Source organism: Achroia grisella, unplaced genomic scaffold, assembly GCF_030625045.1.
Source record: "Achroia grisella isolate CSIRO2021 unplaced genomic scaffold, CSIRO_AGI_Agris_v1 utg874, whole genome shotgun sequence".
Classification (NCBI taxonomy): Eukaryota; Metazoa; Arthropoda; class Insecta; order Lepidoptera; family Pyralidae; genus Achroia; species Achroia grisella.
This window is the reverse complement of record NW_026713051.1, coordinates 613,205-631,392: the sequence shown is the minus strand read 5'-3', so window position 1 is coordinate 631,392 and position 18,188 is coordinate 613,205. Positions and strand designations below refer to the sequence as shown.

The 18,188-nt window shown below is 31.7% G+C and overlaps 2 protein-coding genes across 2 annotated transcripts in view; both read right to left on the bottom strand.

Moving 5' to 3' along the window:
• Positions 1–18,188, bottom strand: part of LOC131853098 (uncharacterized) — a 112,340-nt gene that overhangs the window by 6,476 nt on the left and 87,676 nt on the right. Inside the window, exon 4 of the mRNA XM_059203913.1 lies at positions 16,320–16,792. Within this exon, the coding sequence (XP_059059896.1) occupies positions 16,320–16,792 (473 nt within the window). The remainder of the gene's footprint in view (positions 1–16,319; positions 16,793–18,188) is intronic.
• The window catches only part of LOC131853045 (cationic amino acid transporter 3), a 245,833-nt gene that overhangs the window by 224,140 nt on the left and 3,505 nt on the right, over positions 1–18,188 (bottom strand). The gene's annotated exons all lie outside the window — the stretch shown is intronic.

The following is an 18,188-nucleotide window of genomic DNA, read 5'->3' as shown; positions in this document are numbered from 1 at the left end:
TTACATTAAGTATATACAATGTAAGCTACAGCTAGAATTGCTTGCTAAAAATAAAATTACTAATATTAAAAAAAAAATACTTTTTTACCTCTATGCGTTCCTAAACTATTCATCCAATTTTGATGAAACGTTCATCAATTATTGTATAAAATAAATTACTCTATAGTTGTAATTTATACTAACAGAAATTATGGTTTCATCCACGTTAAATTAAAAAAATATATAACCAATGCGTTACTCTTATGCATAAGCTATATTACTGTGAAGTTTCATCAAAATCCGTTCAGTAGTTTTTGCGTGAAAGAGTAATAAATATCCATACTCAACTTATTAAGATCGCTCAATGAACTGTTATAAATTTGAGGTACATTAAGTATATAAGTGCAGCTAGAATTGCAGCGCATCTAGCGATCTCTAGTACGATACGATACGATACGAGTACGATAATTTACCACGATAAATTACTGCGACGGTAGTAGTCTCGGACGGTAATAATAAATCGTAGCGTGTACAGCAGAACCTATATTCCCAACCGATTGCCGAGTTCAGGAATTTTAAAATAAAAAATAATCTCAGAACAATTCACACAGCGCCATCTAGTCCCAAGTTACGCTATCTAAAGCTTGTAATAGATGAATTTATAGATGATAGCAATATATAGCAAGAATAAGTTTATTTGCGGACAACGTTATAATTTTAATTTTCATACTGCTTTCTTGATATATGATAGCGTAGCGGCTTTTGTATTGATTGCCGCATGCATCCTTATGTAAAGTGCGAATACTGTAACTACCATATAGTAATTTTTGTAGCTGTGACGTGGTCGTGTGGAATGAGTAGTCATGCTCACTAAAATGTCCAGACATGTGGCGGCGTGGTGGGACGGGTCAATGGGCTCCCTAAAATATGGTCGAGCTCAGTGATGGCTGGCTCATCCGTCATACTCGTGAACGAGTGCTGCTTGTAGGGACTGGTCTGCTCTTATCACTACGACTAATTTAATCTTATTGCATGATTATATTTGACCCAAAAAATTAGTGCTTGTTGGTAGTTTGTATTCACACGTTTCGACTTGTAAATGTAAACTTACAAGGATTATTTAAAAGAGCAACACACAAGTTTCTTGCTCGTTCTTCTTGTGATGAGACAGCTTTCCGAACGAGTGGTAGATAAAAAACAAATTGTTATGACTATTCAAAAGTGCTTAAATTAAGTTTATTTGAATAAATGATTTTCTATTCTATTCTATTCTATTCTTGTGTTACGGGTACTAGATAACTGATATAAGTACAGATAATTTTTTTCCGTAAATATATACATATTATACATAGAAAACACCCAGACCGATACAAACAATCATACTGATGAATACAAATGTTTGTGCCGTGCGAGGAATCGAACCCGCGACCATCGGACGTAAAGCGGTGTGCTAGACCGCTAGACCACCGAGGTCGTCAATTTTTCCAATGCAATTGTGTTTTTTCGCAGGAATAAACAATATCGGATTGGAATGCACTTGCACTACTAGATACGTAAATACTGGACGGATTTTTATGATTCATTTGGCACTTAGGTTTTATTCAATTGGTAGTCACCAGTTTTATATTTTGGAATAATATAACGTGTACTATATTAAAACTATTAGTTGTAATTTGATATTTGTATTCTAATATAATAATTGTATTGATTTATTGTTAACCAACCAACCAAGCACCCACGATTTCGTCCGCGTGGAATTTAACTTTATTTTTCTATAATAAAAGTAGCCTATGTTACTCCTTATTACATCAGCTATCTGCCAAAAGAAATCCCTTCAAAATCGGTCCAGGCATTTCAGAGATTACCCGAAACAAACAGACAGACAGTAAGAAAAAAAATGTAAAAAAAAAACATTTTTATTTTTCTTATTTTGTTGTATGTACCGTATTTATAGAATAGAATAGAATAGAAAATCATTTATTCAAATAAACTTACATTGAAGCACTTTTGAATAGTCATTACATTTTTTTTAATCTACCGAATATGAATATCTAATATATTCATATGCATGTAGTAAAATCGATTATTTCAATATTACAAACAGACACTCCAATTTGATAATATGAATATATATATATTATCTGTTTTTTATTAAAGTTCATAATTAAACCAAAATTTATGAAATCAAAATGAAATAAATTATTGATGTAACTCATTTTATTTATGGAAATGAGTTTTATATTAATACAGTTAACTCTGTCGTCCGTTTAAACATAATGGAAGTCAATTATGACGAATTGAATAACGTTAAATGATTGGAAATGATTCCGGCCTGTGGCAAGATAATCGGTTCTGAACACATTTTGCTGAAATAATTATATTGCAAATGATGACACTGCAAATTTTACTCTTTTTTTTATTAATAATGGAATTACGCTTGGTCTAACTCATCTGATGGTAAATGACCAGACCTAGGATGTAGCGTGTTTCCCAGATAAGAAGAAGAAGATATCTTCACCATAGACTTGAAGAATCCGGGGTTGTATTTCTCCGGGAACACAAAAGCCACTTACTAGCTACTCGCCCCGACTTCGCCCGGGTTTATATGTATTACATAAAACTTCCTCTAAAATCACTCTATCCATAAAAAGTCGCTGTCTCTGTCCCTATGTATGCTAAAATCTTTAAAACTACGCAAGGGATTTTGAAGAGGTATTTTTTAATAGATAGAGTGATCCAAGTGGAAGGTTTATATATATAATACTTATACACCCATGTGAAGCCGGGCCGAGTAGCTAGTAAAGTAATATAATTCTATAAAAGTCAGTGCAAGCTGACAGAGAAGTGAAATTATAAAAAACTCAGTGGAAGCTATTAATAAACAGATAAAGTAATGTTAATATATAACAATTGCTTATATGTTTGTCTTATATTGTTGAGAATTCCCGACTAGTTTTGGTCTGTTTAAGAGCTCTTATTCATAACATGACACGAGGTGAATAGTGAACGGTACAGCATTTGTGGCTGACAAGTCAATACAACCTAAGAACCTAGACAAAACAAGCTCTGGATGTATGAAATATTTACTGCAATTGTCGAAAAATTACAATAAAAACTGTACGTATATCTGTAGTATAAAGTAACTTAGAAGATTCTGAAGGTAAAATAATCGTCTCATCTATACATATAAATAAAATTGGAGTGTCTGTTTGTAATATTGAAATAACTGTCTTTTACTATCTGCATATGAATATAAATACGGTACATATACCAAAATAACATTTTTTTATAATTTTTGTATGTCTGTTTGTTCCGGCTAATCTCTGAAATGGCTGGACCGATTTTGACGGGAGTTCTTTTAGCGGTAACTTAGGCTACTTTTATTTTTCGCAGTAGAAACGCAGGTCCATCTAGTTATCTATACATATAAATAAAATTGGAGTGTCTGTTTGTAATATTGAAATAACTGTCTTTTACTATCTTCATATGAATATAAATACGGTACATATACCAAAATAATATTTTTCATAATTTTTGTCTGTCTGTTCCGGCTAATCTCTGAAAAGGCTGGACCGATTTTGACGGGACTTCTTTTAGGTAGCTGATATAATAAGGAGTAACTTAGGCTACTTTTATTTTGGAAAATTAAAAGTAGCTTAGGTTAAGTTACTCCTTATTACATCAGCTACCTAAAAGAAAAAAAAAGTCCAGTTAGTTATTACTAAATAAAATCTATGAAATTACTTATATTAACAAATATATATACACTGTTTATATTTTATTTAAAACTACCACACAGTTGTACATCTACATCGCTCACATCGAGTCTGACGTCATCTTTAGTAACTGGTAAGCGTATTAAATAGTCTTAGTAACTCTTGAATGTTTTCCTGGCTGTTGTTGATAAAAAGAACACTCACTGTGCAATAAAATGTCACAAGTGATCTCTCAGAACTTTGATTACAACTTGTACCTTCTTCTTCTGCTTTTAAAGTAGAAATTCCGCATGCGATTGCATTTTCGATACCTTAAGCGCCTTTGAATTTTATCTTTTTAAACATTCATCTAATACACTTATTGGACGGGCATTTACAATATGGCTTCATTCCCCAATTAACTTCAGTGATACGAGAGTAAAGCCTATGGATTTCAAAAGGAATCATCATAATTCATTTAGATTGATTGATATTATAAATCACTCGACTTAATTGCCAAATAAAACTCGATTGAAAATATGTTAAACAAAATTTTTAATATATATTATTAATTTAAATAATAATAATTTTATCATCTACATATAACTCATCCACGCTTGGCTAAGGCCCGCGTGTTTGAACGTATTACCCCCGTAAAAAGGGAGGTATATAAAAGAATAATAATAATCTCAGGACAATTTACACAGCGCCATCTAGACTCACATTAAGCTATCTAAAACTTGTATTATGGGTACTAGATAACTGATACAGATACATAGTTTTTTTTTTGTAAATACGTACATATTATTCATAGAAAACACCCAGACTGATACAAATAATTGTACTCTTGAATACAAATGTTGGTGCCGTGTGAGGAATTGAACCCGCGACCATCGGAAGTAGAGCGGTGTGCTAGACCACCGAAGTGACTTACATAATTCATATATTGATGTTTTTAGTAAATGGCTAAACTAGGCCTATGCACGACAAGTATCTGCAGATTCTGCCAAACTGAAGAGGAAACGCCGCTTCACATCCTATGTGGTTGTAGCCCACTCATGCATAAACGAAATATCTCCTTTGGAAAGTTTACACTCTTTCCCGACGAGATAAAAACCATCGCTCCTAAGAATATCCTTCAATTCTTGTCCCTGACGGGTCTAGGTAGCGAACTCTGAAAAGGGCGAGCACAATAGATCTATGTAGGTCGCAGTGCTACAGCTGCTACACATCTGATAGTAGCCCAAACAACCCAATAAAAAAAAATTATAGTAAAATAGGTCGCTACTGTAATCAGTAAGGGAAATTTTATAATTACCGCGTTATCCAGTGAAGTAGGTAAAAATATATATGAATTATTGATACCCGGTAACGTCCATTAGCCACAGTGGGAAGTAATATACCAATGCTTCATGAATTTTCATAATGACCCTCGTCAAATACTTGTCTAGTGATTGGGCGATCATTTAATTGAACCCAATGTTTAGGTGTAAAGACGAGCGGCATGGCATGCCAATAAATCACTGCACATACGCGCACTCCTAAACTATTCAGAATAAAACGTTTGCAATTCCATTTTATGATTAACGTTTAATGCATAATTCCAGAAATATACTAATATTTAATATATATATAATAGATTCAATTGAGTTTCTTGCCAGTTCTTCTCAATTGGATCTATATACCGAACTGGACGGTAGGGAAAAAAATATAATGTAAAAACTTGACGTTCATAAGCGGTTAAAATGTCCTACATGAATAAATGATTTTTGAATTTGAATTTGAATTTGTATTATTGTAAACATGTATATCAATCATTTGAAAAGAATACGAGTTGAGTTTCTTGTCAGTTCTTCTCATCTCGTTGTAGATGTATATTATTTGTAAATATTATATTCTAAATAATTTCCTAACGTAATCCTTATCCCCATTCTACAAAATTTTCGTTACTACAAATTAATTAATGACGTTTCCCCGTTTTATTTATGGCGAAATACCCTAAAATCGGTGTGAATGCTATATCACAAGATAAAAAAAAATCATTCCGAACTGACGGTAGATTTGACATATCATAAGAGTCTGTAACAGACCTACATGAATAATTTAAAAAAAAACAAACGCTCTGTTATCCAGCCGAGGGCTAGCAATCTAACTTAATGACTTATGGGATTAAATCTGGTTCAATGAGAGATCTCAATTAGTTTTTTATACCCCAAGAGTGAATAGCGAGCATATGGCCTCTCTAATAGCAAATGGTAACTTATGAAAGCCGTAACATTCGAGCTTGTAATATACAGATAACAAGAAACTGAAAGAAGCTTATTCAGACTGTCAGTTTATTATGAAAGAAATTGTTTCATTTACATATGTATCATAAAAAATTAGTACACACAATGTTACTTGTAATTTTACGTGATAGAGTAACTTTAGTACCTATTTATTACCTAAATATAGAACAAACACATAAGCGTACCAATAATTTCAGATATTTTGTAAATGTAGTTACTAATAAAACATATTTTGAGATATTTTGGATATGAAACCTTCCAGAATTAAAACACCTGAATTATTACAAAGCCATTTAAATCTAGGTTTATACCTATATAATCAACTAGCTGTACCCGCGACTTCGTCTGCATGGAATTAAACTTTATTTTTCTATAATAATAGTAGACTAAGTTACCTGCAGAGGAAGGCCGAAAAAGAGATGGATGGACTGTGTGAAAGATGATATGGTAAGAAAGGAGGTAAATAACGCGATGACTGCGAATAGAATGGAAGCGAAAAACATATTACGCCGACCACCAATAAATGGGATAAGGAAGAAGCAGATGATGATGATGATGATGAAGTCACCTCTTATTACATTAGCTACTTGCCAATAAAAGTCCCGTCAAAACCGGTCCAGCCATTTCAGAGATTAGCCAGAACAAACAGACAAGCAGAACAAAAATATATTTTGTAGAGAGCGTAAAGTTTATAATACTTATATTATTCCAATTAATTTACAAGAAAAATGCAATATTATGTAGAATATAGGTATGAAGTCGCGGGATCAGCTAGTATAGTAGAACAATAACCCTATATGTCATATAATAGCTATGAGTAGGCATGTCAACTATGAATACTAGACTGCACAACCAACGTCATAGACTATGAATAGAAGCGTTTATTATATATGACATGATTTGATGGGTTATCTATGGGATAAACATAGACATACATTATAGATAGATAGACATCTCTACATAAAATATTTCATAAAGTTGTAACTCTTAACAAGAATTTCAGAAACTAAAATGTTGAATTTAATAGATGGTTTCTTCATAATAGAAATAGAAATATTATTTATAGAAATATAGAATAAAATAGAAATATTATTAATTATTAAATCTTTATTCAAATAAACTCATTACAAGCACTTTCGACTAGTCATATTATGATTCTACCACTCATTCGGAATGTAGATTCATCACAAGAAGAATGAGCAAGAAACTTGTTTGTTGCTCTTTTTAATAGATGTTTTTTTTATATAAATAATTACAGTATAACAAGTAAGAGGCATGCGATAATCAATATAGAAATCGCTACGCACTCATTATTAGTGTAATCAGATAATATTGTCAGTGCTATGGATTTTAAGTTTTTCTATAAAAACATTATTATCGTTAACGAATTCTTCAATTTTATAGTAAGCTTTTTTGCAAAGGAAATGTTTTATATGACATTTAAATCTTTCTTCTGGCAGATTTATAACAGACTCTGGTATTTTGTTGTAAAACCTTACGCAATTGCCATAAAACGAATTACTAACTTTAGTTAAGCGAAAACTATGTATTTTTATATACTGTTTTAAATTTGAATCGGTCATTATTTATACATATAATTAGTAAAAATCACGGGATCTTACCACGTTTTATATTTATTGAATTCCCTGTTTTTTACCCGTGCAACAGTTTACCTGTGATCATGGTACTTGAAACACTGCCGAAATATCGGGAACTCAATAAATATAAAACGTGTTAATATACCGTGATCTTTATTTTTATTTATTTTTATTACTTTACTATATATTTTTAAATCCAATGCTTAGAATTACAGCCGCGCAAGGAAATACTATACCACCATATACTATATTCTACAAAGTCTATAATATTACGTTTCCTTTTAATTTACACGTTGTCGGATTTTCCTTAAAGCTAAGAGTTACATTACGGCTTTCTGTTAACCTTTCGGTTAGTTCGGTCACCGGTCGGTAATCTGAAAGGACTTACTACTTCGAATTGAGATATACCGTAAGTACTACTTACTCAATAATTCATATTAATATATATATATATATATATTAATATATATATATATATATATATATATATACTTTATTGCACTTATTACATTAATAATTAATGCTAACATTTTTGTATAACTGTCTTAGTTATACAAAAATGTGATCAAGGGTGGGCTTATCTCTGCAAGAGATCTCTTCCAGCCAACCCAACGCTGTAACAGAGTTTTCGGACTACAGTAATGCTGTTGGCCGCAGCTGGCCTTTACAGCTTCACCGGACGTTAGGGGGCGAGTGCAGATGGCACTCCAAACCAAGGAAGGACTTATTGAGCGGCTGAAGGCCAACTCCTGCCTGACGGATACGACTTTAGTCTGAGGGCTCCACTAGGGGTTCGAACCTCGGCTCGGGCCGTCGTAATTTCGATCCCCGTTTGAATTGGACGGGGGATCGATCGGAGGGGACACGGCATCAGCAACAAAAAAAAACTAAATTACACCACATTCCTATTGACGGCCTCAGTGGTTTAGCGGTTAAACACACCACTTTACTTCCGATGGTCGCGGGTTCGATTCCTCACACAGTGCAGACATTTGTATTCATGAGTACGATTGTTTGTAACGGTCTGGGTATTTTCTATATATATATTGTGTACTAGCTGTACTCGCGCTGTACTGTAGTTGATGTAATCAGAAGTAACTTAGGCTACTTTATTTTTCCAAAATAAAAATAGCTTAAGTTACTCATTACATCAGTTGTAACAGAAGTGGGAGTTAGCAGGCAACGATAGTGCTTGAGTTTTTGTAATAGATATACATATACATACAATATTCTAATGTATACTTAAAAAAAAGACATACACACACACTACTAAATAAATAAATAATCATAATAATATTATAAATCCCAAATTGTGATTAGATGTAAGTTTATTACCTCTTTTCTATTAAACGTTTGACCTAATCGTTATAAAATTTGGAGTGAAGATATCTTATGTCTCTATCTCTATCTATATCATAAAATGCAGACAAAGTCATTGAAAACACTTAGTTTGATGATGTTATATAGGATAACTTACTAGATTACAAGTTTTGTAAAAAAGAAATAACTCTGGACAATTAAAACTGCGCCATCAAGTTTCATGGTAAGCAGAGCTTGTTATGGGTATTAGACAACTGATATAAATACTTAGATACTTTTATTTTATCAACATAAATAATCATAGTTATGAATACAAATGTGACCGTGCGAGGAGTCGAACCCGCGATCATTGGTAGTAAAGCCGTATGCTAAATCGCAGATTACTTGAGACAGGCGGTGGTCTGGGTAATCTTGCAGGCCTAAATCCTGACAAGTGCATCATTTCATCATTACATTAATATTAAAATCAGTTATACTCAATAACTTAGTAATAATTAAGTTAGATTAGAGATTATATAACAAATAATATAATAATAATCTCCGGACAATTCACACAGCGCCATCTAGACTTTAGCGAGCTAAAGCTTCAATGTTCATCTATTATTATGAGCACTAGATAATTGATACAAATACATAGATATTTTTTTTTCGCAAATAAATATATATTATATATAGAAAATACCTAGATCGATACAGAAAACATACTCATGAATACAAATGTTTGTGCCGTGCGAGGAATCGAACCCGCGACCTAAGGACGCAAAGCGGTGTGCTAGACCGCTAGACCACCGAGGTCGTCAGATAGATATATATGTAGGTCGTCGTTAGAGGTACTTATAATAATATTATCAACATAGACAAAGGATTTTGCAATCAAGAATGTAAACTCGGAACCAATGCATTGACTTCCGGAATTCTTTGCATTATACCAGTTTCATTTTTACAAATAAATAAAATTGAACTGTCTGTACGTATAATTAGTAAAAATCACGGGATCTTACCAAGTGTTTCAACCACCATGATCACGGGTAAACTGAGTTTAAAAAAACACTACCGGAATATCGGGAACTCGGCAAATAAATATAAAACGTGGTAAGATCCCGTGATTTTTACTAATTATATACGTATAAATAATGACCGCGTCAAGTTTAAAACAGTATTGAACTGTCTGTTCATAATTTCAAATGAACGGCTTTTAATTAAATGTATAGGACGGCTAAAGCTTACATCAAAAAATAATTTGGAAATACAAGCTCTATTTTGAAACTAGAAAGTGCTGTGTAAAAAATAAATCTTCACCTATTATTAATTCTTAGGTCGGATTTCACCAATCGCAGTATAAACACGTTCAAGGAAACGGAGTTTAGCGTGAACTCGAAAAAAAGAACGACGTTGATCTCGTTTTACTTTAAATGGAATTCACCAGCGTTATAAGGATTGCATTTACTAAAATGAAGTTTAGATTTTCATTCGTTCAGTGTTACACGCTCATAAAATAATATTTGTTTGATATTGATGCAATGGTTAATTGAAATAATATAATTCTAAGAAATATTTGTAATTCAATTATGTGATAAGTAGGAGAAGTTTTCTAATTTTTAATTTATAAGTATTTAATAAGTACTTTCAACTACAAAATATAAAACAACAACCTTTACCTATAAACTAGTAAAAAAAAATATTTATTGACAATTTTTTTACACTACTGGCAATTTTCTTTTTACTCCCAATATTATATTGTCATAAATTTGATTGCTGACTGTTTGACAACTGACATGTTTTAAATACGTTTAAAGAGTTAACCGTAGAAAATCAGACGTCCAGAATTTATAAACGTGTTTAGCGAAATTTGAACACGTTTAAACGTTTTAATGGCGTTCAGTTCGAACTAAACACGATCAGTTTCTTTGGTGAAATCCGATCGTAGTCTTACTAATCTCCACATAGGTTTAGTTATCTTCAGATAAGTTACGTATCAAAATCTTCCTTCTAAATTAGGGTGTAGTAAATGTCAAAATCCACCGTTTCAACCTTTGTAAGTAAGGACAGAACACTGTTTGTTTGTAGAGGTGATCTCTTGAAACGGTATCCAGGTCACAGTGCTAATGAAAATGTTTAAATGACTTTGACAGTTGTTGATGAAACCCGAACAGTGTATTTAGTGTTTTACGAGAAATTTAAAATAGTAACTTGGAATTAGAAACTCGTTTATGCTAATTTCTGTAAAACTTTTTCGGAATACTTATTTATAATTTCGCAGCTACGAAGGAAATTTCGTCGGAGAATTTTGGGGAACCTTTTTAAAAATACATTCTAAATATCCCATAGGGCATTTCTAGTTGAATACCAGACAAATGTGATTATGTTGCTTCGTAGTACTACTAGTACTTGTACATCTAAATATATATAACTCAAAGGTGACTGACGTAGTGATCTATCAACGCATAGCCCAAACCACTGGACGGATCGGGCTGAAATTTGACATGTAGGTAGATGTTAGGACGTAGGCATCCCTTAAGAAAGGATTTTGATTAATTCTACCCCAAAGGGGATAAAATAGGAGATGAAAGTTTGAGTGAAAATTTGTCAATATTAAACCAATCGGGCTGAGACTTTGCATGCATAAAGCTACTATAACGTAGGCATCCCCTAAGAAAAGATTTTGATAAATTCCACCCCTAAGGGGATAAAATAGGGGATGAAAGTTTGTATAAATATTCTTAGGTTTTCGACTGAGTGAACTAAAATTAAAGATTGGAGCTACTATCATGAAGACGTTCGCTTAAATAGGATTTTGATAAATTCAACCCCCATGGGGATAAAATAAGGGATGATGCAGAATGCAAATGTATTAGTTTAAACCTATCAGTACCTAATAGAACGAATAAATTAAGATTTTTAGTTCTTTAGGCTACTTTTATTTTAGAAAAATAAAGTTATATTTCACGCGGACGAAGTCGCGGGAACATCTATTAAAAAAATAAAATTATGATTTCAATTTACGACCCGGTGGTCTAGCGGTCTACACCGCTTAACGTCCGATGGTCGCGGGTTCGATTCCTCGCACGGCACAAACATTTGTAATCATGAGTATGATTGTTTGTATCGGTCTGGGTATTTTCTATATATAATATATGTATCATGTATTTACGAAATAAAAAAAATCTATATATTAGTATCAGTTGTCTAGTACCCATAAAATAAGCTTTAGCTAGCTTAACTTGGGACTAGATGGCGTTGTGTGAATTGTCCTGAGATTATTCAAATTCAAATTCAAATTCAAATTCAAAAATCATTTATTCATGTAGGACATTTTAGCCGCTTATGAACGTCAAATTTTTACATTATAATTTTATTTTTTTCCCTACCGTCCAGTTCGGTATATAGATCCAATTGAGAAGAACTGGCAAGAAACTCAATTGAATTACTTTTTTTTTTAAAGCCAGTTTATTTACAATGTATTATATAATATAGGTGTCTATGTCTAACATTAAATGAAAATTCAGTGCATGAACAACTATTGCCATGCACACTCGTCATTCAAGTAATCGTTTAGTGAGTAATAGGCTTTGCTCAGTAAATATGATTTAACAGATGTTTTGAATTTATTTAAGGGTAATTCCAACATATCCTTTGGTATCTTATTGTAAATTTTTATACCTATTCCCATAAAAGACCTATTAACTTTTTCTAAACGATACTTGGGGACAGCAAGTTTGTCTTTAAATCTTGTATTAATATTATGAATATTGCTGTTTTTTGGAAATAAGTCAAGATTTTTATGAACATATAAGATATTTGAATATATAAATTGAGAAGCAACGGTGAGAATATTTGCCTCTTTGAATTTCTCTCTTAATGAGTCACGACTCTTCATACAGTAGATCGCTCGAACGGCACGTTTTTGTAATATGAATATATTTTTAATATCTGCCGCTTTTCCCCATAGTAATATTCCATAAGAAAGTAAACTATGAAAATAACTAAAATAGACTAATCTAGCAGTATCAGTATCGGTGTACTGTCTAACCTTACGCACGGCAAAAGCTGCTGAACTTAATTTCGCTGCAAGGCTTTGAATTTGTGCACCCCATTGTGTTTTATTATCTAGTGTGATTCCTAGAAAGACAGTAGATTCTATAAATTCGAGAGATTCGTCATTTAATTTAATATTGCAATTAGTATTAAAACTTTTAGACAGAGAGAAATTAACACATTTTGTTTTTTTAGCGTTTAACATAAGATTGTTAGTTGTAAACCAGTGCAGGAGACGCCGCAAAGCACTATTTACATCGTCATAATTATTAGTCATTCTATTAACTTTAAAAATCAATGAAGTATCGTCTGCAAATAATACTATGCCGCATCTATCCTGCATGGTATATGGGAGATCATTAATGTAAACTAGGAATAAAAATGGACCGAGAATAGATCCTTGAGGTACACCCATTTGCACAAGTGACCCGTCAGACGTAGCGTTGCTAACCTTCACTTTCTGTATTCTATCAGATAGATAAGATTTTATTAAATTTAAAGCATTGTCTTTGACGCCATAAAAAGCAAGTTTTTTTAGCAATGTATTATGATCAACGCAATCAAAAGCCTTAGAAAGGTCACAAAAAACACCTATCGCATCCATTTTAGTTTCCCATGCAGCAAATACGTGTCTAAGCAACTCTGCACCTGCGTCTGTAGTTGAACGACCTTTGGAAAAACCGAATTGACTATTGTGGATTAAATTATTTAAATTGAAATAACTGACAAGCTGCATAAGGATTATTTTTTCAAAAATTTTACTGAGTGCTGGGAGTATAGATATAGGTCTATAATTTATTGGGTCACTCCTATCTCCAGATTTAAAAAGCGGTATGATTTTACTAATTTTCATTATGTTAGGAAATTTACCTTCATCTATACATTTATTGAAAATAAAAGCAAGAGAGGGCGCAATAATTTCCATTATACTATCCAGTATTTTAACAGATATACCCCATAGATCCTCTGTTTTTTTATTATTAAGCTGTTTGAATATTTTCATTATTTCTACTGATGATGTATGTCTAAAGTTAAATACAGCTGATGACTTGCTAACATTGTCTGTTAGTAAAGTTTCAGCAGCAGACGGGGAAGATTTTAGAGCCTGTGTCGTAATTAATGGAATATTAGTGAAATAAGATTCGAATGTATCCGCGACCTCTGTGTCGGAATTTACCAATTTGTTATTAATATTTAAAGCTATTTTGCTATTTTGAAAATTAACTTTTCCAGTTTCGCTATTTATTACTTTCCAAGTGGCTTTTATTTTATCTTTAGATTTAGTTATTATTTTACCTAAATAGAGAGACTTAGCTGTATGACAAACCTTTTTAAATATTTTCGAATAAGATTTTACATGTTCATGAAATAAGGGATCGGATATATAGCTTCGTTTTTCGTAAAGTTCGTAAAGATTAGCCCTAGACTTATAAATACCAAACGTGGCCCAGTCACAAAACTTTGATTTAACACTAGTTGAAAAGGTTTTTGTTTTAAATTCACTGCTAGCTTCATGTTCAATTAAATTAAAAATATGTTCACATACAATGTCCGGGTCATATTGAGGTACTATGACACTAGATATTTTATGTTCAATTTTATTTTTAAAACGTGCCAAATTCTTTTGTGTTATTTGTCTGCATGTAATTGTTTGAGTCCCTTTGGATCCCTTAGTTTCAATTATAACTTTTTGTCCATAATGATCAGATCCAAGACAGTCGAAATTCATTTTCACCTTTACTTCACAATTACAAAAAACATTATCTATACAAGTGGCAGAATTGCCTGCGACCCTAGTGGGTTCTAAAAAAAGATTGTGCAAATTAAATGATTTAAATAAGTTAATCAATCTTAAGCTTATTGAGCATTCCGATAATAAATCAACATTAAAATCGCCACATACAAATAATGTTTTATTCCTCCGTGCGACTCGTCTCAATGCTTCCTCCATAGCCAGTTCAAAAGAATCAAAACAAGCCGATGGCGGACGATAAACGCAAATTATTATACAAGTAACTAATTCTACGCAAGATAGTTCAATTGTTTGCTCAATAGAAATATTTACAATGTCTTGACGGCTTTTATATTCTACATCATTTTTTAAAATAATAATTGACCCGCCATGAATGGCATTGTTCCTAGCAAAAAAACTAGCTATATTATAATGTTCAAAAGGACAAATTATTTCATATTGTTTAAGCCAATGTTCTGTCAGACATAACACCCGTACATTGTTAGATTCTAAGAAAAGACTTAATTCTAATTCTTTGCTGGAGAAGCCACGAATATTTTGATGAATAATGACCATATCCTGTGGCTTAACCAATGTCGTAGATGTTAGTTTAAATTAACACATGTCACATTATTAGTATAATTACTAATATTACTAATTAAATCCGTTATACTACTTATAATGGGATCATAAATGTTATACGCTAGTAAACTAGCAATAGTCTTTTTTTGTTTTTTAGGAAGATAAAAATTACCTCCCGTCATATAATAATTTGTAACAAATTTGTTACTTTCAAAATAAAATATATCATTACAATGAGATGTCATCGAATAAATTAAATTATTTATACTATAAATGAACTTATTCTGTTCATTAGTCAGGGATTGAGAGTAGGGAAATGCGCATAATAATATTTTACCTATACCAAGCTCCACTATATTATATAATGATTTTATTAAATTAACTATATCAGATTTACGCATATGCAAACAATTCCCTAACGCTATTACTAGGGTCGTGTGAATATCATATTTTTCATTTACTATATTTCTTATAATCTTATATATACCTGATCCCGGAAAACAATTATTCATTACTTGTTGCGAGAGACGGTTCGATAATAAACTGCCTAAATCCCTGCCAAATTCATCTGAATAAATAATTGTTCTCCTGATGGTTTCATGTACAGTGCTGCATTTATTTACTTTTGTACTGTTTCGTGTGGGTAAACATGAAACGTCTGGTTCCGTGACGGATGAGATATCAATGTTCAACTGATTATGGTGGGACGGTTGGATATAGTTATCAGACTCTGGTGAATTACAGTGACATCTATCCGTAAGAGAAACAAACCGCTCCATGTTGTAGTTACCTAATTTTATTAAATTATCCAACTGATCAGAATATTCATGTATTTCATTCTTAGCTGATTCGTATTTCAAAGATAAATTGGACAACGAGTTCTCTAATAGTTTAATTTTTTGTGATAATTCATCTATTTCTAAATCTTTGTTATATATTTTTTCTTTACAATTATTTAATTCTATTGATAAGTCAATTTTTTGCTTCCTAGTAATAATTGATTTTAAACACTTTTTATGACTTTTCACTAAATTTTCTGATTTTCGAATAAATTTATTTAATTTTACATATTTTTTTAACTTCTTACTACTATTAATAGGTACTTTATTAGGACTATAGGAGCTAGGTGTATTTGTCAAATCTATGGTCACAAGGGGCAGAGCAGATGTTTGATCACTAGTAGTATTTAACATTTCTGTATACAGATCCATGGTCTCGTTATAACTACTCAACCGCCTGTGATCCAACAAAGATTTATTTTGTGATTGAACTTCCTCAAGGTGCCGCTCTAGATGAGTGATTTTCTGCAATGCTGACTCATATGTGTCTCTGCACAGATCATATTTATTTACAATTTCTTGAAGTTTTTCATTTTCGATATGTAGAACTTCAAAGTCTGTACTGATCTTCACTAGGTCATTCTTCAGAGCCACATATTTATCAGACATCAACTTAATTTCAATCTCACTTTCATCTCGTTCCTGTAATAAGGCCTTATTTAATTCATTGGATTTTTTTAACTCTAAGAGTGTCACCTTGAGCTTAGCATCAAGATCACATGCTCTGCGGGACATCATTTTTAATTATTATGTTAAATATCTACGAAACAAGACAACAATGAATATTATTCAATAGAAGAAATACAGTGTTGAAAGTGCGCTATTTCCCTTCAATAAAATAATACAATAAATAATTTAATAATAAATAAATAAATAAATATTGTTAGTAAAAACTTTAAATACCAATACTGTTACAAAAAAATAATTAATCTTATATATTACCACTACAGTAAATATGTCTTAATTTGTCATATGATATCTAGCAATGGCTATGGATTACTAATATTGTATTGTTATTTAATAAAATACATAAGTTTAGTTTCGCACAGCTATTTGGAATATATTATCAATATGATAATAAATAAATTTTATGAGCTGTATTGCAATAACAATAATATTTTATGTTAGTGGGTAGTTTTTTTTTTTTACCTCTCAACAACAACAACCGATCTTCACTATCGAATATTTAACTTTAATATTATTATTTATTTGTAAACGGATATAGTAATAGTGAAGTGTAATAACTGTATTTAATTATTAAAGGAGTCAATAGAAATCCAAGACTTCTATTGTAATTTACCAATACTTTGACAGTTGGCGGTCCCACAAATTTTGTAACGTAGATTTTTGTCACAAAGAAATCACAGATTTGCACACTAACAATAATCGACGTTACTTATGCCCAAAACTCACTGATTATATACACTAGTATCGTTATTTCACAAGTAATAAATTAAAAACAATAAATAAATAAGAGCCAACTGACAAAGACTGTTATCGGCAGTGTTGCCAGAGAGAAAAAAAAAATTATTATTATGTTATTATTATTATTAGTATTTTGGACATTATATTGTTATGTTTAGTTTTAACTATTTATGACATTTTTATTAAATTATTATTTGCATAATTTGACACTTCCTATGCCACGCTCTATTGTGTTAACTGGACGAGATCTCTTATAGAGATAAGTCCTCCTTTGTTAACATAATTTCTAATTAATATACTTATAAAATATATTTAAGTTTGATCAATTTCCTAAATCCAATTTTCCAGATTGCTTCTTTGTAACTATGATTTCGTTTCATTTATGTTAAGCAATATTCCAAAATACCAGATGAACTTTGACTGTACGTCAGCAAAGTCTGTGAGGGTTTAAATCCAATTTTAATCGCATAAACACTCTATCAAAACAGTTTAAACGTCAAAACTGTCAGAAGGATAAAAATTTCAATATGGATTGCTTTCGGCGCATTGCAGTATCGAGTGTGTATATGATTGGACAGGTCGTTTAAATTCTGTCACGTTTATTATAGAAATCAATTTGTCTGTCTGAATATCTTTGGCAGGATTTGGGCTAGAAATCTGAAAGGATATGCAATTGTCGGTATATAGATCTGGTC